The sequence below is a fragment of the Phalacrocorax carbo genome, chromosome 2 (assembly GCF_963921805.1).
Source record: "Phalacrocorax carbo chromosome 2, bPhaCar2.1, whole genome shotgun sequence".
NCBI lineage: Eukaryota > Metazoa > Chordata > Aves > Suliformes > Phalacrocoracidae > Phalacrocorax > Phalacrocorax carbo.
In genome coordinates, this window is record NC_087514.1 from 24,031,966 (window position 1) to 24,049,880 (window position 17,915).

Below are 17,915 nucleotides of genomic sequence, written 5' to 3' on the forward strand. Positions count from 1 at the left end.
TCCTATAAAACAAATACAGTAATAACCAGTTCCTACACTATCTGGAAGTGTAGTAATCTACACTACACTTGCTGCTTTTCTGTTTAGGACTTAATGAAAAATATCCTTTGCTTTCCACAACAATCTTGACTATAGGAATAATTTCTATCTGAAATAGACACACAATTTTGAGAATTTATCCAATTCTAAACATTTATCCTTTTCAGGTAAGGCTAGTCATTCTCCATTTTGATGCTGACCTTTTGCTAGCTTATTTTTACTTATTTGTTATAAATTAACCACATTTCAAAATAGGTGCCTTTAAAATATGAAGTGAAAGGTTTTTTGTTCAGAAATTACCTAAAGAATTATTTGAAGGTTTTGAAATTATCTTAAAAATGTTTAAAAAACATGATATGCTTCAAACTGGAAAATTTCTTTTTCGGTACGCTTATATTCTCCAGAGAAATACGTTATATAGGAAAATTCATATTTCAGTATTATCAGCCTGCTAAAGCACTTAAAGATTAAGCACATACAACTGCAAATGAAATCCCAAAATTACTTAAATGACACAGAGGAAAGAGGGATGAAAGAATACATTGTTGCAGAAGTTATTTTGATAACCTATTTTGTTTATCCACATTTGAGCAGAGGACACCGATTTCTAAAACATACATGCATGAAAATAACTTGATAGGTACAACTGTTTAAGAACAGCATCTTAGGTAGATGGGGGTTTTGTAGTGGGTTTGGAGTAGAGAAAGACAGTAAGAGTTTCATTACACAAACCCCACAGTCTCTAGATTTAGCTCGCCATCTACAGCACTGGAAACTCACGCCTCCTCACTCTGATTCTACAGCATCATATTCCAGATTTGAGGAACTAGAGAGAAGCTGCTACAGTGCCAAACACAGAATTATGTGTATTTCCCCCTCCATGCTCAACAGTTTCGGGGCATCAGTCACAGATCTTGGGAGGATAATATGCCACCATTACATGATGCAGAATGTCTTTGAATCAGGGCTCCATCCACCCTAGAAATAGTCAGCTACTGTCTAAACCTCTGATTGATTATGTGTAATTGCATCTGAGCAAACTGATGCACTTGCCTCAATCTCAGTCTTTGTGGTCAGAGGCGCTCTGTGCAGGAATAAGGATTCATCAATTTTATTTTTAATTTAGAATTGTGACTTTAGATACACAGAAGATCAAAGTTATAAGCCCATGTTAAACAATCCTAAAAGTGCTTTCAAAAAAACCTGATAAATTAAGCTAACTTTATTCCCTTGGGTTTACATACGTCCACAGATTTTATATCTTAGATGTTGAAAGGAAAAATGAAATCTGAAACAAAATCAGTGTTTTCTGCTGACTTGTTATATTTCACATAGCTTGAACAAAAGTATAGACTAAATTGTTTTCAGCTGTTAGCACCACAAAGCATCATTTGCATTTTAACAGAACATTTATTATGGAAAGCCTAAGTTTCACCTAAGTGTTATAATTCCCTGAAATGTTGACCTTAATACTATCTCTGGAAAATACTTTAAAAAACAACATTTAATAATGTTCCATTATTAAACAAATATGTAAGACTTAATTAGAACTTAAATACGAAGGATTTAACATACTTGTCCCATTCACTGTAATCCCGTGGAATGTTTTTCTTGTTTCTTTTTTTGTTTTGTAACTTTTTGTTCTGAAAGAGAAAGAGCCAGTCTGTAAGACAATTGTTTTAGGCAGAAATTCTTTTGTTTCTGCAATACATGCTCCTAGTAACTAACACGATTCATGACTAATCTCAGCATAGTCTTGAAAACTTAGTTCATCTTGCTTTAAAGAAAATCTTTATGTATTTCACATATCGTTGTAATCTGAGAAGTTCTTCAATCTTACACTTTCTCTCTGCACCCGGTTACATGTCACAGAGGTACTGAATAAAACTCAGATATGAGACTGCTCTTCCTAATTAGTATCTTGTGCTGCCATCTGCCAAACCATCTTTTCAATACAGCATGAGAGAACCCAGTCTTTGGAAAACCCAGCCTTGTGATGAAGTGTTTGACAGCGAGATTGAATCAGTAACCTCATTTCAGGCTTGCCATTCCCAAGAGCATGTAATGCACAGATGCTAATAGTCCCTGAAACCCTCACAACAAACTTGCAAATGAAAAATGCATTTGATTTCAAAATAGTGTCTGTACTTCTTTTGACTATTTCACACTCCAGTTAAGCTAATTCCTGAGATGATTTACACTCCTAGCTTTTAGACAAACTCCATCACTAAGATTTGCCTTAACTAAAATTTGTCCTTAGGACCTTCGTGCAACAATCAGTCGCCATAACAGAATTGACTGACTTTTACAGCAACCCATATCCTACACTAATGGAGCCTATTTCCATAGCTGGCACCTTTGGTATCTCTTCTACCTCTGTCATGAGACTATATTTCTGACACATCCCTCCCTGCCTGTTGACTTTAACAATACTTAATAGCAAGGTGTGGTTCCAAACAGGTATTCCACAGTGGAACAGCCAGTTCAAAATATTCCCCATCTACTCTGTCCTGGCCGCTCAGCCCTCCTCTTACGTTGCAATCCATCAATCACTGAGTTAGACCAATGTAATTGTTTGTAGAGTTGCAGATCTACAATTATCTGGGTTCAGACAAACAATTTGAGAAATATTACACTGCAATCCCTAAGTATCTGTACCAGTTCAACTGAGCATGTGATAAACTGGACCAAAGAAACAAGCAACAACCCCTTAAACTAGCTTTACCAGTGGTGACTCTGTAACAAGGAAATACTTCTGCAGTTGGACGTAAACACCCCAATTTACATAATGCAAATGTGACCCTTCCTGTAAACACTTCTGACTATCTGTAATGTTAGGTTACACAAACTCTTATAGCATGTAACTTCAGCATTACTCTTAATGTTCTCAGTCTTTCAATAAGCTAGACAAAATGACAAATGTATTTAGTGATCAGTGCATGCTTGGAGGAGGTAACTCCTAAATATGGTTCCCTGAAATATGACTTATCATACGTATGTATCCTGGTGTATATTACAAACTTACTAATTTAATAAATATATTTTTTTCAAACCAGAAGTCCTTAACTTAAATGAGCACAAAACCAGTGAAACTCCCAGAAGAAAACTCAAAGTATTTACACTAATGCAACTTTAATTTAGGGTGAGAACTACAGCATGTCCTTTTAAGGAATGAGGAAGAAATGTTGACTCAAATATGCACAATTTTTAAAATCCTAGATCTCATATTCTTGGGACCATTGTAACAAAGTTACGGCTCCAGCAGAGTCAAGAATTTCTCAGTCAGTAACATTTCAGAGCATCTCATCCAAGAGGCTTTGATGAAAAATGTATATTTGCATGCTGTGGAAATAAAAAACAACAAAAAAACCCTCTGCCCTTGTCATTTTTGTTGCCAGAACTCACAATGCATGGTTCCCACAGGGTTTGAAGTCCGGTGAACAATTTCTGGACCAAAGATCAAAGCACGGACTGGCTTCAGTTCAGGTGACACAGAATTTGACCTTGGTTCTCCTCCTGACCCTGTGGGATGGCCTAAGACATTACCGTACTGTGATGTCTAACAAGTATTCTTTTTTAGTTCAGAGTATGCAAAATAATATGAAGGCTACATAGATACCATCACTGTGGATTTTTATAACATACAACTTGGAATGTGCGTTGCATTCCCTGGACTGTAGCATGAGGAGGTATCTGAGGACAGAAATCTTTCTGGAATAGTATTAGGAAACTTTGCCAAAGGAACCTAAGCCTGCTGAAATCCCATCCATAGAGTCTTTTGGAAGTGAGTATCTCTAAATCCATGCATTAGTTCTGCCCTGGAAAAAACAAGGCAGCAAAAATAATAATTAAGCAATGTGGACAGTTAGGAACAGAAAAAAATCTGTCTCTGCAGTCCTCTCTTATTTTGCGGTATAGATGTAACCTCAAAGTCCTGGGCTGTGTGAAAGAAAAACAGAGGTGTAAGACAGAAACTTCCTTACACTGTTAAAGAGGGAAATATTGGGTAAAATTCGCTTTATCTATTCAGTTTTGGAAAATCTTCCCCATGACTTCACATCAATGAAAAGAAAACACCATATAGAGTTACAAGCTATTAGCAGTGCATTAAAACTGTACCTACGTTTAATATCAGCAAGAAAATCTGGTTACAGACACAAGATACTGCTTCCATTTACGAAACCTGTACCTGCTGGTGCAATCCACTAGTTTAGGGTCAATAAGGATTTCCAGAATTGGCTTCACAGCGGATACCAAACTTTTTATGCATCAGATCAGATGAACATACACAGTCGCCGACCAAATAACAACATAAAATTGTGGAAGGGTTTGTGGATTTCTTTCTAGCAGAGAGGAGAAATTTATCACGCCAACTTTATACTTGATACCACATTATGAAATTATGGGATGCCAGCGTAAAAAATAATTACAGTCCTAACTGATTAGCAAAACATGCTTAAAAATTACAAGATTACACATAGCTTTGTCAGCAAGAAATAAATAAAAAACTAATAAGTATATTAATCTAATCTTTTTGAGATTTTATACTATAGATATAAATTTAGTGTATACTACAGAAACAACTTGGGTTTATTCGCTAGTGATCTAGTACTGGTACAACTGCACTGCTGCATAAGAAGATTGAATTCTAAAACTCAGTTTCATGCCTCCCATCTCTCTCCCAGGACAGGTTACAATTACTTCAGAGGCCATCTGCTTGGACAGAAGGAATGGAAATCATATACCACAGATAAGGCATAAAGCCGTCTGTATCTAGGTTTCCTGGGTAATAATGCTAACACCTAAACCTTGTATGAAGAACAAAAGTGATAAAAACTTGACCTGAAGACCGTTGCATGGTTTGAAGTAGGAGAAAAAAAATCTGAATAAATATTTTATCTTTGAACGGAGAACAGATCCTCTTTAGTAAAACTGTATATCCTAGATTTCAAGCCACTTTCCACCATTTTATGCTTACATTCTAATCTGGATTCACTGAGTTCACATGATGTTTTACTTACCGTTGTGTGTTCTAGGAAACACACAGGACATAAATCAAGAGTAAAGCGACAGTGGCACTCTTCATCTCAGCAAAATAGGATAGTCAAGAGGAACACACATAGCAAAAACGTGAAGGAAAACAAACAAACAAACAAAACCCACAAAAGCACACCTTAGTCTAAATACTAACCCCTTATAAAGCATTACACTGGAATTCCCATCCTTTTTGTATACCATATAATGGAGAGTGCCTAGTTATCCCAAATGTCTTGGTCTGATGTCTAAGTACCAGCTGACAATAAGGAGTAATTTCTGATAACACAGCAACACAGGAACACAGATCAGGCATTTACTAATAAATAATTATTCCAATAAAATTTGTCAAATTATCAATAAGAAATATCACATGACCTGTAAGGATCCTTTCATAACATTTCTCACTTCTAAACTTCCAGAAAGAAAAATCCTTCAGTGAGTTTGTTATAAGTGTTCCAGAATTCCAAAGAAAATAGCGGGAATCAGACTGAAACCATCCACGATAACATCGGACAATTCAGAAAAATCCCATTCCACATCTACTTTTCTGCCAATCCCTCCAATAATACTGAATTTAGTATGGGGAAGGAAAGCTGGTCACAGACAAAACAGATTTCAGGTAGATAAATAAATGGAAAAAAAACATGAGGAAACTAATACCTAGGTAAAAAGGTAAATGTTTTAGTTCTTAAGATTTGTTAAGTATGCTTTATGGCTAAATTATGAAGTTTGCTTTATGGCTAAAGCTGGAATATCAACTCAAGGTATAAAATAAGGGGAATCAAAAGCTACATGTACACCAGTGCAATCCAATAGAGAAGTGGCTATAGGATGAAACAGCTGGTGCAGATGGTCCAACATCCACACTGTATGTGTTTCAGGGTATTTATTTTGGACTAGCTCCTGTATGGTCTCATGAAACAAAAGCCTGCTGGCAGCTGGAGAAAGTCTCTTGGCATAGTTTCATCCAAAAAGAACCTAGTTCATATTCTTAAACACCACTTTGAAATGTGAATCAAAGAACACAAAGGGTTGTTTAAGGAGATTTTTTCCAGAAGTGAATTCTTGATCAGAATTAACACATTATTACAAGACACATGCTAGTACCAAGGAGACACTTTTGTTTAAGCATTGGTCTCTTGCCAGGGAACGTAAATGTTTTTATTTTCTAGTTAACAAGATCTAACAAAATCTAGTAAGAAAGGCTCAATGATTAGAAGTTTGTAATTATAAAATTTCCCAATTTTAGAAAGACATATAATTAACAGACGTTAGAAAACTAGAGATACCTGATTAGCAGGAAGACAGCTGCTGGAACAACGAATAGGTGGCAAGTTATCTTGTCTTTCGTGCAGTGTTTCTGTTGTCAGGAATTGTGGTTTCTTATCATCTTCATTCATTTCTGTCACCCAGCTCTGAAAATAAATAATATATCTGTACCTTAAAGCAGTAGAGTAGTCTACAATGACCCTAACAACTATCCTTATAATGCACTGCTCTTAATGGGGAAAAACAACTAAGACAAAAAGCAATTGTGCTTGTTTGAATAAAAAGTAATCTACACAAAAAATCTGTAGAGTTAAAATGGGCATTAAAGTTTAATTAAAGATTAAAGTGACATTAATTCAGTAAAATAATAAAAACCCCAACATAATCCTTTGTTTCCTCATTTAATCAAATAATTACATTCTACTTATGCAAGAGAGGAAGATTGACACATCAAAGCGATTACATTACTGACCACTACAAATTAGAGTTATACTGTACCATCAGTTCCCCACTAATTGTTTTCCATTCTTCAGCTGTGAAATCAGAAGCTGTGGCTGCGGGCTTATCTTTTCTCAGAGCTCTGCTCCCTGGATCTAAATGCTCAATACGCTTTTCACAACACAATGTAAGTTCAGGATAATATCCCTCTTCACCAGACCTTTAAAATGCAAAGATATAAAAGTTACACAAAAGAACCTAACTGCACTGCATCCTCCGTATTTCTCTGCATGTGTAGTCACCACAGTGACTGCAGAGGACTATTTTCTGTTACAAGTGAATTCTACTATCACCTAATAACATTTTGACCAGAAAATTCCAGTGGGTTAACCTTCAACCACTTTCCAATGGACGCAGATACAGTTCAAAATTATCATGACAGTGCTCATATGCTAATAAAAACATGCTCTTGTCATTTTCAGCACAAGTTAAACAGGCATGGCATCTGAAATTACCACAAACAGCCAGGCAAGATGGCTTCATGGCAGAACCAGAATCCAGCAGCAGCATTTGAGAAAAACTTGGCACTGTGTTCCTCAGACCTTCTGGATGGTTTAAACAGGACTTGGATTTCTAGCGTTATCATCTGACACTGTTAACGTGATTAACTCTGTATTTTAATTTTTAAATTAGAAAGTCACATAGAGGTTCAAGACAAATAAGAGTATTTAGGTACAGGTTCCTTCGAATTTTACAGAACAGGAATATAATTAGTAATGAAGTTAAGAAATTATAATTTTTACCTTAATACCCTGAGAATCTTCTCCAGGTGTTTAACATCTGTGCATTTTTCAATGAACTTGTAGTCCAGGTGACCAATAGGTATTTGATATGTTTTAGTGGTTCCTTGGTCCAGCAAAAATGGTACTGACTCATCACCCATAACTAAACATTAAAAGGAAACAATGTAATGATTCTGTAGGTACTCAGTTATATTTTGAAGCAATGCCAATTTAAGGAATAACCCTGCTCATGCTCCGAAGTACTACTGTTATGCAAGTGGTCCTATTGCCACAAAAGAAAAATTTTATATTTGAAGATCTGATCACACAAACTGTTCTTGACAGAGGTTTCCTGACAGAAGTATGGTTATATATGAGATATATTTTGGGAAAACAATATGTACAACTCTACTGCTTTTGCAAAGCAGAACAAGTCAGAAAGACTGCTTCAAGAAAAATTGACAATTTTTGCTGACCACATTATCTGTTTTTCTTAAAACAAAATGTGGTATTACTTACTTTAAGCAAGTGTGGTGGGGATGAATAAGAAGATGGTGCAAGACCCCTTTTTTTTTTTAAGGGAAGATGTTAACCAGCGTAGTGTATCTAATGGAATGATAACCATTGTCTTCTGTGTATCCAGAATAAGTCCAATTGTTTGTTTTTCCCCATTAACTTAATTTTCTATGCCTCTGATTATATTATTGTACTAATCTGAATCTTTTCCCATAAGTCCGTAACTGATGAATTAAGATGATCAAATTGGACACTTCCTGTCTGCCAGTACCTTTGATCTGTTCATCTGCATCTTTTTCGATCTTGATCCCAAGCTCTATGGAGCAGAAATTCTTCCTTCCCCCCCCCCCATGTTATATAGTGCTTAAAGTGATTGGTTATTTTTAACAAGTACGGTAAGGGCAGCTAGCTAGTATGTGATAACAACTACGTATGGATATAATCCCAGTTGGAATCATAGAATAGGTTGGAAAAGATCTCTAAGATCAAGTCCAACTGCCAAACCAACACCACCATGCTTCCTAAACCATACCCTGAAATGCTACATGTATGCATTTTTTGAACACCCCCAAGGATGGTGACTCCACCAACTCTCTGGGCAGCCTCTTCCAATGCCTGACCACTCTTTCAGTAAAGAAATTTTTCCTAATATCCAATCTAAACCTCCCTCGATGCAGCTTGAGGCCATTTCCTCTCATCCTATTGCTAGTGACTTGGGAGAAGAGACCAACACCCACCTCGCTACAACCTCCTTTCAGGTGGTTGTAGGGAGCAAGAAGGTCTCCTCCCCTCAGCCTCTTCTCCAGACTAAACAACCCCAGCTCCCTCAACCTCTCAATGTCCCTCTCATACTGAGATACAATTAAACTAATTATGTTCTAATGTCTAGCATAATTACACATATGAATTTGCAGTTGCACAAAAATGTTTACAGTATCACTTAAATAATAACTGGTCATAATTAAGTACTGCAGAAAGATAGGATTTTGCCCCAAGAATTTAGTTTCAGTGCAGGAAAAGAAACAACATGCTTGGAGACATTAGATGAATACAAGAAATTATTAGAGAGGAGTAAAAAGCAAGAGAGGCACTCATCACAAAACTGCAACATTTTCTGCCGTTTCAGTATTTCCATAAGCGTCAGGAGCAGGGAATTCCCTCGACTGCCCAGAGCAGCTCTGAGGCAATGCGGTAACAAGAGACCCCGGTTGCACGGGGGCACAGCACCGCCCCGGCCAAACACGCTGCGCTCCTCCGGCCAGCTCCCCGAAGCCGCAGCACCGTGCAACTTTCACCCTCCGAAGTCAGGAATTTACCTTAAAATCGCACCCAGAGGTTCCCCTCGCACCCCAGCCGGAGCCGGCTCAGCGCGGCCAGCCCGTGCGTAGCAACTGTTGCTATGTACAAGATGGCGGCCGGCGGCGCGCAGCGACGCGGCCAGGCGAGCGGCAGGGAAGCGGGGACGACGGTGCGGCTGCGGGGCTGCCCTCCTCAGTGATCCCCTTGCGAAGCTCCCAGAGCCCCGCCGAGCTCCAGCGGCGGCACTGGCGTCGTGCTGCGGTCTTCAGCACCCACCTGCCTGCTGCCGCCGGGACACAGACGCGACCTGGCCCACGCCTCAGCCGGGGGATGCCCGCCCGCCGCCGCGCCTGCGCAGCTGGGCCGTGGCGGAAGCGGGCGCCGCGGTCAGGGCTGAGGAGAGCGGCGGGAGGGGGCGCGGCGGCAGAAATACAGCAGTTGGCGGCGTAGCTTTAATAAAACATCACCTGTTTGTTTTCAGTGGGGTACTTTATTTAGCTTCGTACCAGTCCCCCTCCCAAAGCCAGTCGCGCACACTGCTATTGCCAGCTAGCCCTACAGTCCCCCGCCACTGTTTTCTAAAGCAAGTCTGCACCCCTTCCTGAGGGCAGCAGATGTTCTTCTCCGCATTTGTCTGGCAGAAAGAGGCGCCCAGCCCGTCCGCAGCCACAGTCCAGCCACAGCCGTCCCTTCCTCGCCCCAGCCCTCCTGCAGCACTGGTACTGCCCCCTCTCCAGCGGGCAGCTCCTGCGTTCGCCCTTCCCGGCCGTCACGGCCACAGCTGATCCCCTGGTTCAGGCGTGAGGTGCTCGCTACACACGCCCAGCTGCTGAACAAACTCATACCGACCATCTCGTCAAAATGTTATAATTCATACTCGAGTGTATCTGGCTTCCAAGGATAAGAAATGTCTTTACAGCTAAGAGCAGGTAAAATACCTAATAAAATCTTAACCAAACAGCTCCAAAACAAAATCTCAAGAATGCTTTTTTTATCCCCTAAAACAACCCATTGTAGATCATTTATGAGCCAGTACATAGTCATGCAGTTTGTGACAAAGATGCCTTATTATATTGGAAAGAGCTAAACACATTATCCGAACATTAAAAGCATCATTATTAGCACCATCAAAATTGATATTTGGAAACACTTAAGGAGGCTAAATAAGCATCAGGCACAACCCAGTAGTTTTTTGTAGTACACTTCAGTGATAAGGGTATTTTAGTTTTACTTAACAAACATTCCAAATAGACAGATGCAAAAAGTATTGGCTCATCAATACAGAACATCCACTTCAATCTTTTTAGCACAGATTTGTGAGAAGTCATCTGAAAAGCAAAACGATGCTGTTTTAGTTCTGGGATGCTACCAAAATTATCTCTGTAGCACAGACCTAATTCTTTCCTTGAGTACAACTACGTCAAGAAGGACTTTGGGAATTTCTATTTATGCATTTTTTTCCTAATGTTTACCTTGCCTCCCTCCCCTCTTTGTTTCTGAGAGATGATTTTTTGACACTTCCTCCACAGCTGGGTGCCTGAATTGGGTGGTCTCAAGGACTTGAGATTTGCTCTTTTGAAATCCACATCTGTGTTTCAGACCCAACCTTGTGTAGCCTTCTATTTATTTTCAGTAGAATTTATTCAAAACGCAGGCAGGCAGTTCACAGGAGTCCAAAGAATATTTAAACAAAGTTAAAATGCAAATAAAATTTAGATGAGAGTAATGAAAACAATATTAACTCAAAAAGAATATAATACCACTGAACTTAAAGTACTACATATTCTGACTACAATTTAAATGTCAGCTTCAGCAACCTATTGCTGGAAGACAGTATAGACAAAATTTAGTATCACAGTTAACTTTAATACTTCAATATCTTAAAACACAAATAAGCATGTGCATTTGTACACCAATGGATTTACAGAGTAAAGTTATCAGCAAGAATAAACTGCAGCATAAAGGCACTACATCTTCTGCAGAAATCACCGGGCATCAAAAACCACCACTGGAATAGTGCAGTTAAAGGAAAAAAAATGTACTGTGGTTGAAAAAAAGATAAGGGAGAAGAAAGCAAAGGGGAGCGGAAGAGGAAAAAAAAACGAAACAAAACCAAGAGACTGCTTAAATCTAAAGTCACAATTAACTACCTAAAAGCATTGCAAAACTCATCTTTAATTAACCCCACACACTTTCCTTTAGTTAAAAGGCTCACTAATATGAACTATGCACAGTATGTCATCCAGCAGATGATCACAGCTTATTATATTTTGCACAGAAAATAGAAAAAGAGAGAAATTGCCAGGAATGAAAACAGGATCCCCAGTCACAGTGCACAGTTTTCCCTATAGTACTTTGCTCTATTCTATTGATTTTTGGCCCTGAAGGATCCTTACATAATTACTCAAAACTTCCATTCAGTTTCCCCTTATATACCTTGTCTCCCATCCACAGCTTCCCAAATGCATTCAAGTGCCCATGTAAAAGGATACATCTTTTTGTCCTTTTCTTGTACATTATTCTGTAGCCACATTCTCTGCATCTGATAGGATCTCTCGCCTTTATTTCATTTTCTGTATGACATTCTGATGTGATGGAGGAAGACAAAGGCAGTGGGTAAACAAAACCAGCATTGTTAATGCACAGATAACTTTCGAAAGTCATAACAGTCAAATTCCTGTTTGTGGCAAACAAAACATATCAAAAAATAATTGTAGTGAATTTGTATCAAGAGCTGGATGATATCAAGATACTGCGCAAAAACAAAAAAATTAGCAAGGTTCATTTATATTAAGATCAAAGAGGATCTTTCTAAAAATCACCAAATTATTACTGCACAGAACACATTCCATTCTTGATACAAGACTCTCTACTAATGAAAACTTCAGCTCCAAAGCCTCAAGTTTATTTTCTTAAAAGACAAAATATTTCAGAGATTCCTGAAGTGACAACTCAAAATCACCAATTTTTAAGTTGCTGACTTATCTATAGGTAAAAGAGCATTTGACTACTGCACTTCAATAAAAGCTGCGTGACCACACAGCATTTTCAAAAAAACTCTCAGAGGTGCACTAAATAGAAGGTCTGCTGTCTGCACCACAAGCGGACCCTTAGAGAAAGTGTCCTCTGGAGATGGAGGACCTCCACACAGCAACACAAGCTCTGGTGAATTATTACTTCCACATCACTATCCATATATACCACATACATGTGGTACTATCAGCATGTAAAGCTTTAAAGAACATCAGGATCCACATTGCAACTATTTCTATTTATGTACCCTTCAGTATAATGATCATGCATTATTCATTATTAAAACACCAAAGCTCCAGAAACAAATAAAAAAATTCACTGATGTCTTTACCTCCACAAATGTAAATCATTGGCTGCTGCTTTGGAGGCTGAACATCCTTCTGTGAATCCATGTTCTGAACAAAAAACATACAACATACACACCAGTTTAGTTTTTTTAAATTATTTTTTCAAGGCATACACAATAATTTCAATATCTCAATCTAAAGCAACAGAAGATGAAAAACTTCCTTAAAAGTAAATACAAACAAATTCCATCTGTATTTGATACACAGGACATTGGATAATTCAGGTTGGAAGAGCCTTCAGAAAGTCATCTAGTTCAACTTCTCAAAAGCAGAGGAATATCAGGTTTCTCAGAGCTTTACTAATCTGGTGTAGAAAACCTTCAAAGATGGAGACAGCACAACATTTTCTGTTGAATGGGATTTTAAACATTAAAGCCCAATGAATATTACTTTCTTTCCTCCCTCCTGCCAATGGTAAGAATTTCCTTGCTGGAAACATAAAAATAAATAATTTCTTACACATTGCTCGTGTAACAGTAGTGCTATCATACACAAGATAAGCCTTGTTATACTCTTTTCCCCTCTGATACACCACGAGCTAACCTAATCTACCTTTTTTATTGATCTAAGGGATTAGAAATCCTGGGAACACACTGTAGGTAGAAAAGTAATAGGAATTTAAAATATCCAGACAAAACAACGAGGGGCCAGAGAGAAGAAATTTCACCCTCAAAATCTTAACATCGGTGGGTATGACTACCAAACTGAAAAAGGGTTTGATAACTCAGCGGTATACACCTCTTAATGCCCTATAATGGTTTTGATTGTTCAGAGTTATTTGGACACAAGTATTCCTTCACAATAGCAGACTAAATAGTTACATATACTCCACAAACATTCTACCAAGCTTTAAGTAATCTTATCCTACCATATAAATACAGTTGCAACCATAAATTTTAAGGTTGTTGCTGTAACCACTAGAGACAATAAACAATTTTTCTTTCCACTCAGTGCAAGTCTAGGCTAGAACGTGAATGTTTCCCTGCAGGTTTTTTTGAGGTTGCTGTCTTCTCTGTCACTGTTCTGCCTGACATAGAAGACGAGAATCCCTTATGCCAGTGAATAGCCTTCATGATGCTTCTTTACGAGCATGACTCTCAGACACTTTTGCTTAATATTATAGTGAAGATTATTTCCCTGACCTTCACAGTTTGTTTCAGTATAAATTCAACTGGGAAAACCAGGGTCTCGAAAACAGAGGGACAGATTTGACAGAAACAGTTCATCCTTTGTTTAAGAGAACCTGATCAGCATTCGACAAAACCGTCTTGTTAAAACCCCCATTATGCCACTCCGTTTGAGAGAACTGGAGATAATTTTATAAACTCTATAGCTTTCAAGTAAGGTTTTACTTCACCATAACTACAGGGGCACCTTAACCCGGATGCCTTATAGCCTTTTTGTGGCCGTACATAAATTATAGTAAGACAGAAGCAGTCATCCACTAGCACTCGAAAAGAGCAGCATCTTCTAAAACGGAGAGCTGAGCTAAGGCGGACGAACCACAGCTCAATAACTGGAGTCGGCGCGCCGCCCTCACGGCCCGCTGGCCCCCGCACCCCAGCCCGCCCCAACCCCGCCCCAGGGCCTCCCCCACCGCCCCGCGGAGCCGTTACACGCGGGAGGGAAGCCCACGAGGCCGGGACGGGCCCTTCCCCGCTCGCCACCCCGGCCACCGCGAAGGGGACACCGGCCCCAAGGGGAGGAGACCGAAAACCCCTGGGGAGCCCCGGCCCCGCTCACCTGCGCAGCCACCTCCACCGGCCTCACCGCCTGCTCGGCGCCGGCTGATGACGACACCCCGGGCGCGGGCTGATGGACGCTGCCGCTGCTGCTGACGCGTGCTCTGCGTCACGCCCGGTGACGCGTCCATTAGGGTGTGCCGCCAGGCAGCCGGCCGCGCGAGCCAGCGGTGGGCAGCGCGAGGGGGGGGCACGCCCCCCAGGGAGGTGTGGGAGCCGCGGCCGCAGGCCGCCGTCAGCTCCGGCCTCCTGCCCCTGAGTGGCAGGGTCGGGGAAGTAATAAGCACTTCGCCATCTACCTTGACCACCTTGGAGAACAGCACGGAGTATTTGGTGGCATTTCTGAACACGTAAACTTTCATCCGAATAGCAGCGTCACTTTCCTAGGAAGAAAGCCGGCAGCTGCACGGTAGATAAAGTAAAAACAGGTCTGGTCACAGGGTTGTGGAGTTTCAAACCGCCGAGGTGTGTCACCTCAAGGTCCTTTCTATTTTCGGAAGCATTTTGTCTAAGAACCCTGGATAAAACCGCATCTCGACATTTTAATCTTGTGGTCGGTGTCGTATGGGTACCTATATTAACCCAAACTTACGACTTATTTTAAGTGTAAGGTCGTATTATGAAAGAGGTTCGGCAGGCGGCGGTTCCCGTAGCACGGAGCTGAAACAGGGACCGGCTGCTCCCTCGGTCACCGGCTCAGCCTCACCGGCGGTATGAGCTGCGCAGCTTCGACAGGCGTTCCGTGGGATTAGCCATCTCCCCTTTATTCCTGGAAAAATGTTTAACAAGTACTGTGTTTTGCCAATATGCTGGTTTAATTTACCTCATCACTCAAGAGGTTCCCTATTTTAAGAAAAATTCTTACTCCGTTTCTGAATATCGAATAAAAATTCTTTCCTAAGCACCCAAAAGCATCGATGTTTCATCAGTGGTAACTGACTGATGTTGTTTTCATAGTAGCAAATCACCTTCACACATAACCTATAGATTATCTAAAATAAACTTGAGGAATAATAAATAGTTGCGGTTTTCCTAATTTTGTATTTAAGTTAAACGTAAGGAAACTACAGTAATGATTTCAGACAGCTCACCTGCTTCTCCATACCTGAACCCTGGTAAACGCACACTAAGTAACTACCATCTCATAAATAAACAAATAAAAACCAGCTGGTATTATTTCTCCGGACACGTTTCTCATTCTAAAATGCACTTGCCAAACCCATCATTTTAAGAGGACTTGAGAATAAGACCGCCATAAAACAGTTAATTTTGTGAAACTAAGGTATCCGCTATTAAGAAAGAAATCACGTAATTGCATAATTATTAGCATCCTTTAAGTGTTCCCTTCGAAAAAATAGGATGTTTTACCGGACCTTAAAGCTTCGGTTACTTCAGCCGTTTCGGATAAAGCCCGGCTCCTTCGAGCGGAGCGCTTTAACACTAAACCCCCACTCTGATAAACGTGCTCCTCGGATTTAGAGTAGCAGGCGGGGTTGGGACTCTGCGGGAGACCTCCACCGTCCCCTAAGGTGAAACCGCTCCTGGGGAGCTGGCAGGGAAGCGTGAGGAAGGGCTTGTGGGGAGGTGCGGGGCGTACCTTTTAGGTGGGAAGGAAAAGCCGTCGCAGCCGAGCGCAGTGTGAGAGCGTTGCAGACTGTCTTACCTCATTCGTTTGTTTAGAAGCAACGTTCTCAGGTTTTGGTTGGTTGAGTTTGGGGTTTGTTTGTTTGTTTTGTTCTGGGGTTGTGGGGTGTTTTTTTGTTTGGTTTTTTTTTTTTTTTGTGTGACACTTCTTGTTAAACCACACTTTTTTGGTGTGATGCATTTGGTGTATTGCATTAAAAGCCGCAATTACAACTTGTTACATTTCTTGGATATTTCTGATCCTAGTCACATAAGTCCATCCGCGATGGGTGACAGAGGCAGAACTTGCAGCTGCCGTGTTGTCCCGCTTTAAGGAGCTAGCAAGCTGCCAATTTCACAGGGCAATTTATGTTATATTTATAAAACAGAATTATTTGAAAAAATATTTTCTCTCGATTAATGTGAAATAGATGATACAACAAAAACCACTTTCGGAAAACTTGTATTACATTTCTGAAAGTTTCTACTGATTTCTCCTTCTAATAAGGAAGGGAGAGATGTCCCAAGAGCCTTTCTCTTTGTACCCGTTACTGTTGCCTTGTAGGCACATAAAGCAATATTCTTTACCTAAAAATGTCACAATTTCCCCGGGCTGTGGATGGGCACTTGCCAACCCGAGTTTCCTCAGGCGCCTCTAGCCCGCCGGGCGCCGCCGCCCCCGCCCGGCTGCCGGGTCGGCTTTGCGAGGCTGGAGGAGCAGAGGTTGCCAAGGGGGAAGGCGTCAAACCTCACGTATAGGAATTACGTTACTCAATTTCGACGTTTCTTTGGAAAGCCTCTACTTGGTTTCTTTGGGTGTAGGTGTTGCTTTTAGACCCACACGCGACGATTTGACGTGTCTCGTTCAGACCCGAAATTCTTCTGGTGGAGGGAAGAAAACTGAGAGCGTAAACAGGAAAAGAACCAGAAAAATTAGAGATAACCCGGGCTAAATGTTATATCAAGAGGTGAAGGAGAGTAATACCCAGCAGAAGGAGGGCACAAGCCTGATTTATTTGGCCTTTCCTCTGTCCCTGAGCAGCGAGCGCCTGCTTCCCCCCCTCGGGCCTGCCGGTTCCCCGCCGCCTGCGTAGCCCCAGGTACCGAGCTCAGGAGAAACAAGCACTCAGTTGTTTTGGGTTTTTTTGTTGTTGTTGTTTGTGGGGGTTTTTTTTGGGTTTTTTGTTTGTTTGTTTTTTATTTAATGTACAGGTTAACTAAAACCACGGTAAAACCTAGGCGACGTCACCGGACATCTCTCACCCGACTGACAGCTGATTTAAAGGACTTGACAAATGCTCCGTGATTGTTTTGTTCCGGTACTAATTACCTCAGCTAGCACCCTCATAACTCAAGCTTAAAGCTTGTGCCGCAGGTAACGGTCATTATCTGTGAAAGCCTTTAGCTGGCCGCAATCGACCAGCACCTCCGAAGCCGTCCCTCAGCCCTGGTGCCCCCCCCGCAGGGAGCTAAGAGGGCTCTCGGAGGGGCGGGAAAGCCTCACCCTCGCCAAGCACCTAAGAAGCAGAGCAGGGGGAAGGACGGCCCACGGGCGCTTTTAATGGTGGGCTGGGTGTGGCGGAGGCCTCAGGGCTGGAGTTCAAAGCGTGAGGAGAAAGGCGAGCCTCGGCGGTGTCTCCTTGTGTCGCTGAGGAGCGGCCTCTTCCCTCGGGTGGAGCCGCTCTCCTCAGGCACCCGTCCCGCAGCCTGGGGCGGCGCCGTTCCCCCGAGGGCCGCAGCGCGGGGGAGGTGGCGCGGCAGCGGTTGGTAAGGGCGGGTAGTTCAAACCC

At 41.1% G+C, this 17,915-nt stretch overlaps 2 protein-coding genes across 2 annotated transcripts in view; both read right to left on the bottom strand.

Moving 5' to 3' along the window:
- SPAG1 (sperm associated antigen 1) overlaps positions 1-11,073 on the bottom strand; it is a 41,925-nt gene extending 30,852 nt beyond the window's left edge. Inside the window, exons 1-5 of the mRNA XM_064442316.1 lie at positions 9,398-11,073; positions 7,587-7,728; positions 6,844-7,003; positions 6,366-6,491; positions 1,615-1,682 (exon numbers count right to left, since the gene is read on the bottom strand). Coding sequence (XP_064298386.1) covers positions 1,615-1,682; positions 6,366-6,491; positions 6,844-7,003; positions 7,587-7,726 — 494 coding nt within the window. The 5' untranslated portion in view covers positions 7,727-7,728; positions 9,398-11,073. The remainder of the gene's footprint in view (positions 1-1,614; positions 1,683-6,365; positions 6,492-6,843; positions 7,004-7,586; positions 7,729-9,397) is intronic.
- A 152-nt stretch (positions 11,074-11,225) lies between these two features.
- On the bottom strand, positions 11,226-14,653 carry POLR2K (RNA polymerase II, I and III subunit K). Its single transcript, XM_064442317.1, has 4 exons — positions 14,504-14,653; positions 12,745-12,808; positions 11,873-11,965; positions 11,226-11,388 (listed from the first exon to the last, which is right to left on the bottom strand). Exons 2-4 carry the CDS (start codon positions 12,803-12,805, stop codon positions 11,366-11,368), a joined length of 177 nt encoding a protein of 58 aa, XP_064298387.1. The 5' UTR covers positions 12,806-12,808; positions 14,504-14,653; the 3' UTR covers positions 11,226-11,365.
- Between the last annotated feature and the right edge of the window lie 3,262 nt (positions 14,654-17,915).

Excerpts from the sequence above, each read along its gene's own strand:
- POLR2K (XM_064442317.1), bottom strand. The coding sequence starts at position 12,805 with ATGGATTCACAGAAGGATGTTCAGCCTCCAAAGCAGCAGCCAATGATT. Across the intron at positions 11,966-12,744 it reads AATGATTTACATTTGTGGAG|AATGTCATACAGAAAATGAA; the intron begins GTAAAGACATCA and ends CCATCACATCAG. Across the intron at positions 11,389-11,872 it reads CAAGAAAAGGACAAAAAGAT|TGGTGGTTTTTGATGCCCGG; the intron begins GTATCCTTTTAC and ends GCACTATTCCAG.